Here is a 9710-nt window from a genome sequence, read left to right on the forward strand (position 1 = left end):
TATTATTAAAAGCAATTCACAATGTTGAAAACTTGTATAATACCACAAAATTGTGTTTCATTTGGTCCCAGAAGACAGCACTAGTAAGGGCTGATTTTCACAGTGATTCTTGATAGAATACAAAGTAATGATTAACTGATAAACAGTATGATAACATATGACAACATCACTTTTTCATTTCAGATTTTGCATTTTTATTACATATCTTCAATTACGTATTTTGAAATACAACAGAAGATCTGTGGAAACCAAGTGGGAGACAAGCCTCCCCATGGGGGCTCAAAACAGTTATAGGGGAGGCTCAGTGAATGGAAGTAAAAATATATTACATTACGTATGAAAAGGAGATCACATAGAATAAACAGTGCGTGATTTGGCTATAGAGATATTTCAGAGATACAGTAGTTTTGGGGGAATTTTACATTTTCTCACTTTCCCAGAGTCAGGAACTAATAAATGCATCAAGACAGACTCTTGAAGTCTTATGTGTCGTTGGCAAGTATGGAAATATTATAATATAATAATATAATATAAATCGACTTGCTGGAAAATATTTTTATGTCACAATTTTGAGAAATTACACTTTGAGAGAAAGGAGAAATGACATTTCAGGTTGTGTTTTCATTTGAGCTTGGCTTGACCTCTATACCTTGGTGTATCTTAACAACAATCTCAACTTAAGACCAACTTACTAATTTTGCATATTTATTGAATATATTCATTACAAATTTCATTACAGGACAGTATTTAGGTATTTTTCATTAAACATTTATTCTCTTAATAGAAACAAGAAAACATCCTATACTGAGCATCCTTAACAGTAACCAGTAATCTATATGCATCATAACCAAAACTGGAGTCAGTTAAAAAGCCTTCTGAAAAAGCTTTTTTTTGCAGGAGACATCTTGATTGGTGTAGGAATTTTTCTGTCCTTTACTTTCATGGGGGTGCGCTTCAAGGGCATAACCTGTCGAGGTGGGGTCATGTCCTGGTAAGGCAGGCCTCCATGGTCCAGGCAGAAGTACTTTTTGCTGCCCTGAGAGAGCTTGACCAACAGGGCCTCAGACAGCTCCATGCACTGTGCATGGACCCAGTGTCCCCCCTCCCCCCTGGAGCAGAAGATCATGGCTGGTCGGTGGAGCTCAGTGGAGTAATAAGGCTCCCATGTGTTGGTGTCCACCTGACAACCAAGGCAACATTTGATCCAGTAGCCTGTTTGTGATTCATCCTCCTCATCCTCCTCATTGTAGGTATCCTCTTCTCCATCACTGCTGTCCTCCAGCTCATGAGGCTCACGACCAAAGTAGAGCTCCTCAGAATCCTCAAGAGGAGTAGAGTCTTCATAATCTGTCGACTCTTGGCTGCAGCCCTGGGTTCCTTCTTCCTCTTTCCCTTCTCCCTTGGTTGCAAAGTTCACTTGATAGAAGTAGTGCACATCTGGTTGGGATGGCCTTCCCTCAGTCGGTACACCTAAGAGGATGCTTACCTCCCCGGCACTGCCGCCAAACCAGGTTCGACTATGAATGATATCTGGAGTCCAGTTGGGTGGTTCCAGGGGCTCAATGTGAATCCCTTTCTCATCCAGAGTCACAATGCTGCATTCCATCCTCTTCTGAGAGTTTGACTGATACCCCCCTAAGATAATATATTTATGACTGGGACCTGTACGAGTTATGATGGCACTAGAGATGGATATACCAGTTTCTAAGGCATCACAGGAAAGCAAAGGACTGCCCTGCAGAAGCTCAACATGCAGGCGGAACAGTCGAGGCGGGCGGGAGTCAGAGGTAAGTGAGTGACCCCCAAGGATGTAGACACAGTCCTCTCTGGCAAGGGCCAAATGGAAAGACTGTCCATCGCTGAGCTCAGGTAAACTGTGAACAGAGCAGCAACCGAACTCTAGGTCAAACAGGTACACCTGAGGGGGACAGTCGACAACGCTGTTCCAGCTCTCCGTGGTCCGTTCTCCTGACGGCATGTAGGACCTTCCGCCAAATAATACACATGCTGTCTTCCCGAGACTCTGAACCATACTGACTGTGTGGCCATATCGGGCCCCTGGCACTTCGCCTACCAGTTCTTTCTCTTTGCAGCGTAGAGTGAGTTTGCGATTGCAGCCACGGCTATCCATGGTCAGCATATACAGGCTTGATGAGATCTCATTATTTGGGGTGCGGCCACCATGGATGAGATAACTCTCTGGAAGCCCATCATAGGGGTCAAGGCGGCAAACAGCAGGGCAGCGTAATGGAGGAAGGTAGCAAGAGTCACTGGAGAACGAGATGGCCCTCAACTTAAGCTCATTACATTTAAACCGCACCCCAAATACTCCAGTCGGACAAGAGCGCTTGGGCCAGCCTTTCTGGCCAAACAGGAGAACTTCACCATCCAGCTGCAGCAGAGAGCAGCCAGGCTGTAAGAGGCCTGCACAGTTCACTGGAGTTAATGGTTGCAGGGTCATTTTCTGCCAGGTGCCTGTGTCAAAACAGCACAGACAAACACAGTCAGCTGTTGCTTGTTTTCATGCAAGGGTTTTAAAATGACTTCCTGTTTATTAACATGTGGAAGAGTGTGATCTATCCTAATATGCATTGTAAAAATCAAAAATGCATTGGTAGACATTCAGTTAGCTTCTTCACCAGCCCTTTCTTTCCCTTCCTGTTTGTAAAAGGGACATTCATATCAGAAAAACATACTGTATATTAATATTATTATTATGATATGTTGTACATATAACATAACAGTTATAACAGTTATAAGAATGTGTGGAACAGTTTAGTTCAAAAATGTAATTTACAATGATTAAATTATTATATAACAAAAGGTAAAAAGAGCTTTTTTTAAATAAAAAATTTAGAATAGAAACTGGACTTTTGCCAAGATGTGACATATTAGTGTTAGAAATGCTTTCATCAGTGAAGCCACATCACTGTCACATCTACCAACAGTAACTTTTGATAGGTTAACCACAAGTATACTTTTTATCACAGGTTTTGTGCTATATGCATGGATTGGTGCTCCCTTTGTTTGCAATACAAAGGCGTGCTTGACTTGTTTCCTTAAGTAATATATCACCAACAATATTTAATTAAGGACATAAAAACAGAAAAATAAAGTAAGTACTTTTGGAATGTATTATTTTAATTCACAAACCAAACCTCATATTTAAAGTTTCCATTTTTGATTAAGAAGCTGCTTTTAGGAGCTGCTTCTGAGATGGTAACTTTATGAATGGCATAAAGTCTCTTTTAGAGTGATCCTTTTTTTAAATTTAATGCCATCATTACAGTACCACAACTAACTAATAATGTTCCATTTTTTTTTAGCTGGGTCTGAATATGAATCAATACATTTAATTTAGAATGATAATTTATTGTTTGCTTACCTTCCAGTCAGGACCAGAATGCAGTGCAAGATAAACCTAAAGAACTCTTTATGTAGCGTAACTTTGACAAAGGCAGGGAGTGACAGTGAGTTTGTGAAGGTTCGTTGACTCACAAACACTTCCAGATCTTGAGGTTAACTGTCTGTGACTGCTGCTCACTGGCAGGTGTACTGCCTGAATTCACTGAGTGTGTCACTTCAACAATATCATTACATATCAGTTATACCTAAGAAGGTTATTGTATTATTGTGTAATACCATGAGATATCAACAACTGTCTAGATATATTGTGCTTTCTCAGGAGTTACAGAATTTATGTCACATCTACAGTAAAAGAAATCGCTGAAAATTAATCAACACTGATGATAATAAAAGAAGAACAAATAACAACACATTTGAAAACATAAAACATCATGAACTACATGAATGCATGATGACAAAGTTGTTTGAATCAGTCCACTCTCCACCTACAGCACAACAGATATATTCAGGACTGCTTGTTCTTAATGCCAAAACAAGACACACCTCTGATGTGAGTTTCTTGTCAGGCAGGCAAGAAGAAGACAATACAAATAGAAAGGCAGAGTTGAGTGGCCTTTGTGCCTACAGATAAACTTGAAAGTAGTTATTTTATGATCACATTTTACACCTGAATCCACCACATTCACTAACTTTACTGGACACAGCCACAAAATAGCAGTTTGAAAAATACCACTAAACAACAATTATATCTTAGTTATAATATCAACTAAAGCAGATGCAAACAGCCATTTAATTGCATTCAGTCAATTCTATTCATATACTTCTAACATGAACAGGCCTGGACTGGGACAAAAATTCGGCCCTGGACATTTTGGTCCAAACCGGCCCGCTACAATCCATGCGCAGATACTGTGCCAACTCAGCCCGTTGATCTACATATAAACACACAAGTCCTTGATAACAGTAGTATACTGAACAATATCCCTTATATTCTGGAGCCTTGAATAAAATAAATGATGACTACACAGTATGTTGCTCACTTGTTCTTAAGAAGGATACTGGAGAAAGGATTTAAGATTCAAGAGTGTATCATAATACAATACAAAGTGCAACTATAGGCTTTAACTCTGGTGACCTGATTTGGGGGAAGTCATTATAGGTAGAAATGATCAAAAATTATGAAAATAGCAGATCTACATGCTCAAAGCACATCACATAGCAACATGTGAGTTGTAAGCTTGCAGATTTGCAATTATGTGGCATCCTTTGATGAAAATAATGGTTAAGTGGTTAATAAAAGCAACTAATTAATTCATCAGGATAGTATATGAATATGGTTATTGTTTTGTAATACTTTAGATAACTAGATTTAGGCCTAGTTGTAATACAGCACACTATGCAAAGTTTGCTATTTATTTTGTTAAGTAAAGTTCATAGACAGTTAAGTAACCGTTCTGAACATTTAATGAGTGTTTATCCACACCATGCTGGCAGGCACACAACTGCTTAAGACTGTATCACACACATGGTGGGGAGTCTTCCTCAACCTGCTGCTGCACCACCATGGCAGCGGGAGCCTCACTTGACTCACTGTCCGACTGGTTTGCCGACTGCTGAGAGGGACCCACTACTGAAGCAGCAGCATCACTGCTGCTAGCTCCGGTGTTGTTGTTTCTCTCACTTTCTCTCTCATCATGACTGCTTGTCATTAAAGGTGATTGGACGGGGGTGGGGGTGGGGGTGGGGGTCTAGTGGGTGGGAATCCTGGGTCTCTGTAGCTTATCATAGGGCCACTGGGCCAGGTATTCTTTAGATAGACAAGCCAATGGGCCTCTGCTGTGTCTGCAGGCTGTGGCCCATTATTGATCGGCCCACCGGGAAAAATCTCGGTACTCCCAATGGCCAATCCACCCCTGAACATGAACATCCTCAAAACTTTATAATGTGGGGTTTCTAAATTATTTCTAATAATTTCTTCTTCACATCAATCTATTTTCTAGTAGCTAAAATTCTGAGATAATTAACTTCATGTAGATTACTGAAAGTATTTAGTTCATCCACCAAAGCTAGGGATTCTAATTCAGCTCTTTCAAAAGCTGATTAGAGGACCTAATCAAATTTTTTTTTTGTTAATTATGAGGCATTATGTACCAGACACACATATTCTCCATTAGTATTGAGGGCAACCACTTCTAATGTGAACAGACGTGTTTATTCAAGCACTGCTTCATGAGAAAGAGTGGATCTTTTCAAATGTTGAGCCGTAAATAGTGTATAGGTATCTCGTATTTACTGTTCCACAGCCTAGACTTACATTGTCCGTTTTTCTATGGTTGGCTTTTATTAAACACTTAATTTTTGTACCTCCCTCTACCTTATATCTCTCATGTTCTGCCTTCACATTAAGCCTTTTCCTTTTCCTTCTCCTTTTCCTTCATGGTCTCATTTTTGGCATCAAAAATGATCAGATCCTTTTAACAATGTCAGACTTGTCTTGTAGCTTGCTGACAAATCTCCATACACATTCTAATACTCATGTGGCTATTAGTTGTAGCCCTTCCTCACACACACAACCTCCCCCTAAACTGTGAGCTTAGTCAACACTATCCATTTCAGTGAACCCTCTGACACTCTCCTTCAAAGCTGAATGACACGCTGTACAAGGAGTGCGAGTCATTAATTCACACAGAATGTAATTCATTATCATACTATAATGCCATTTCATGAGGGGAGGGTAAAAGAAAGGAGAAACAACAAATCATTCTTCAACACTGATGAATACATTCTAGCAGTGCACACTGCATGACACTGTTTTGTACAAAACTTGTTTTGAAAAATTTGACCTACTGTAGGTAAAAGCATATAGTGTCACACACAATATGCCTTTACACTTAGAAAAAAAAGAGCTAGAAGCAGATGTCTGTGCACTCATTAGCATAATGTGTTTGTGCACTGAGCAGCTGAGAGTAAACTTGAGGAGAGTGCAAAACAACGGCAGAAACCACAAGTGCCTGGAAGACCGTTACAGCGTGAAAACACAAAACAGCAGAGCACCTGTGTGTCTAAACTGATGCTTACAGGGCTGAGTGGAGGAGAGAACAATTTACTCCTGTTACTAGAGAGGATATAATGCATGAATTCAGATGTCAGTGGGATATGTTGAGTGTTTTTTTATCTCTTTATTTTCTTAGAACTGTTCTATCCATATGAATACAGCCTTAGAAAAATAAACCTTTCTAGTCATTTAATGGCATCCATGCAAAGCCCTGTCGAAAAGTATTGCATGCTATGTAGCCGCAGCTGGGATATCGCAGAGAGTGAGTAGGAGGCACAGCAGTGTGTGGCAGACCCCAGGCAATGCATGGATTTGTACATAATTGATAGAACAAAGTAATTAGAATCCATGCTAGCACCTGTTTCTGTCCATTGTAATGTATCACTACCTGACTGTTGCTACCCTGAAGCATGGTTTTGACGGATGACATGGTGACAGCTCTGATGTTCTGACGATCACTGCGCAGCTCTGTTTGTCACTATTTGATGTTACGGTAATTGCTCCCCTTGTGGTGATTGGTACTGAGTGCCAGTCCACTCTGGTTAATATATGCTGCAATGCTGTGGTTATCATCTTGTGACAAGTGACCTGTAATACCCCCAATCCGCTTTTAAACCCAGAATCATTGTTTTCAAGGCTGCTCACTCCCTCATTTAAATCCCATTCCAGCCTCCTAAAAAGTATACCCAAATATACTAATATGCATTTGCACATATGTTTTGCAGGGACCTCAATGCCTCCAAGTTTTCTTCTTTCATCCGTTAAGATAATTGTTTATTTATTGAATATACAGTATCTACAAACTGCTCGATGTCAATTGAACTTAAGGATAAGGAGATAAGGATAAGGATACATTTATTGATCCCACAGTGGGGAAAATTCATTGCTACAGAAGCTCAAAAAATAGTGATATAGAAAAAAACAAAAAAACAAATGTATACAACAATAAATTAAAAAACTAAATAAAACTACCCTAAAATGCAATTATAACATATATACATATACACACATACACATACACATACACATACATACATACAACAATAAAAACGATAAACTAAATAAAAAAGTGCAATCTTAACATATATATACAACAATAAAATAAAAATAAAAACTAAATAAAGGAAAGTGCAACTATAGTGCAGCATTGTACAGTCTGACTGCAGTTGGAATGAAGGACCTGCGGAAGCGCTCCTTCTTACACTTGGGGTGTATTAGTCTGTCACTGAAGGAGCTGCTTAAGGCCCTCACAGTCACATGCAGAGGGTGAGAGGTGTTGTCCATGATGGAGGACACTTTGGCTAAAACTGAACTTGGTTAAGGTTAGTGAAAATTGTGTATTGGTTAAAACTGTATGTGTTACTACGAACAACTGAGAAGACTACTGTTTGTCATGTGAAAGGTGTAGTGACAAACCAAGAGATAATTATAATTGTATACTCTGCAGTTCCTCTCTACTGGCCATTTTAGTGGCTTTAAGCTGTTCCTTGCTTCGGTCATACTCTCCATAACTTTGGTCAGTTGCACCAGAATGAAAAAAGTTCAGATGACCCAACACTACATTACCTGCCCAACTCAAAATAACACACAGACAGAGTTAACATGTAGCTGGTGAACACAGTGGAGCATTTAGCAGCTAGTGGATCAGATATTTCCCTTGAGGAGTTGGTGGAACAAAAACTGCAGCTAAATAGAGAGTGAATATTGGACTTACATTTATCAGGTGAATACAAACATGACTCCAAATGAATGCTTATGTTGTGTCTGCTGGATGTGAAAATAGGCAACATGCTAACATGTAGAAATGTATCAACTTTACACAGTGATAACATATACGTGTTGTGCTCTCAGCTTGTAGTGCTGCCGAAAAGTGGCTAGAAATTTTAATATATACAAAAGTCAAAGGTAACTTGAAAAACATGAAGGATTGCATTGACTTTTCCAATTTATAAGCCTGACCTGTGTCTGAGGTCAAAGTCCTGTATGTTGCGCTTGTGCGTTGTACACCAAACCATCAACAGTCCTCCTATGTCTTTTTTCTGACTTCCTGGATGTGCACAATCTCTGCAGTTTAAGGAAATTCAGGAAGCAGCTGTTTCCTAAGATATATATTTGGCAAAAGAACATTCTATAGTATAAAGGAATTTTGTAATAGATGGGATTATTGAATCTTTTGGAAAGCCTCTAATGTGTGCAAACACTCCTCACCTCCAAACCCTCTTCTTCTTTCATCCTGCTCCTATTGTTGTTACACTCCCTACTCAAATAAATTTGTTTCTCCTCTTCTGTCCTTTCTCTGTTTAGGTTAGCAGGTACGTGGCAGGATGCCCGGGGTGAAGACTGCCTCGGATACTCTGGCACCAGACCTGAAGCTTGTAAAAAACCCCAGAGTCTTTCTGCAGCTCCTCTGAGCTCTTCTAGGTCTGCTTCGTTTGGTTATCTTGAGGACAGCATCACAGGCCATGGGTTGGGACTGTTATATGGTGAACAGGCAACCTAAAGCAATGTCTTAAGCTGATAAGCTCAGATCTGCCCATACCCTGCCTCTCCCTTCTCCCAACAGGGAGTGCTACGAGTAGACACATGACTGTGGCCCTGCAACTCAACCCAATCCTGGGGGAGATAAAGGCATCAAGAGAGAGAAGAGAAATAGAGCAGTCAAAGTGGAGAGGGGGTGAGATGTGACAAAAACAGGACAGCTTGGTGGCTGGATCTTGCCGGTGGACCAGGTTGAGGTCAGTGGCTTGTTGATCCTTTGGTGCACCCTGGAAGCTTGATGGATTGAAGCTTTGAGTCAGAAAACCTGCATAACACTTTTCAATCACACTGAAGCCACCTCCCCTTCTTCATCTGTGTCAGTGCTTCTCTCCACTCTCTCCGTTTGTCTTCTCCAGTATTTCGCAGCAGTTTTCACTATTGTAGTGAGTCTCAATTTTCTTTAAGTAAATTGCTGGAATGTTTCAGCGCAGGGGAGTTTACTTCAGATGTGTACACTGAAGCATGAACAGGACCTCAGGCAATGCCAGCTATTGATTTTTACCATGATTCTGATTAGAGGGCTCCCTGTTGCAATCAATACCATACAACATCACTGAACTGCACAGTGAAACTGATGGTCCCAGATAGGATACCATATTTGGTTTCCAATTAATCATGCTGTTCTGAAGATTATATAGTAGGACACATAGTTTGGAGGCCCAGCTACTTGGGGCATTGTCGTGGACTTGGCTGAACAGGGTCTTACCAATTCACAGTTGAGCCACCACTTGCATTCCTGTGTTTGTCCAGA

At 40.3% G+C, this 9710-nt stretch overlaps 1 protein-coding gene across 1 annotated transcript; it reads right to left on the reverse strand.

Moving 5' to 3' along the window:
• Window positions 1-859: 859 nt before the first annotated feature.
• Window positions 860-2461, reverse strand: rag2 (recombination activating gene 2). The gene has a single exon (XM_053319276.1). The coding sequence runs from the start codon at window positions 2459-2461 to the stop codon at window positions 860-862; it is 1602 nt and encodes a 533-aa protein (XP_053175251.1).
• Between the last annotated feature and the right edge of the window lie 7249 nt (window positions 2462-9710).

This window comes from Scomber japonicus, chromosome 5 (genome assembly GCF_027409825.1).
Source record: "Scomber japonicus isolate fScoJap1 chromosome 5, fScoJap1.pri, whole genome shotgun sequence".
Lineage (NCBI taxonomy): Eukaryota > Metazoa > Chordata > Actinopteri > Scombriformes > Scombridae > Scomber > Scomber japonicus.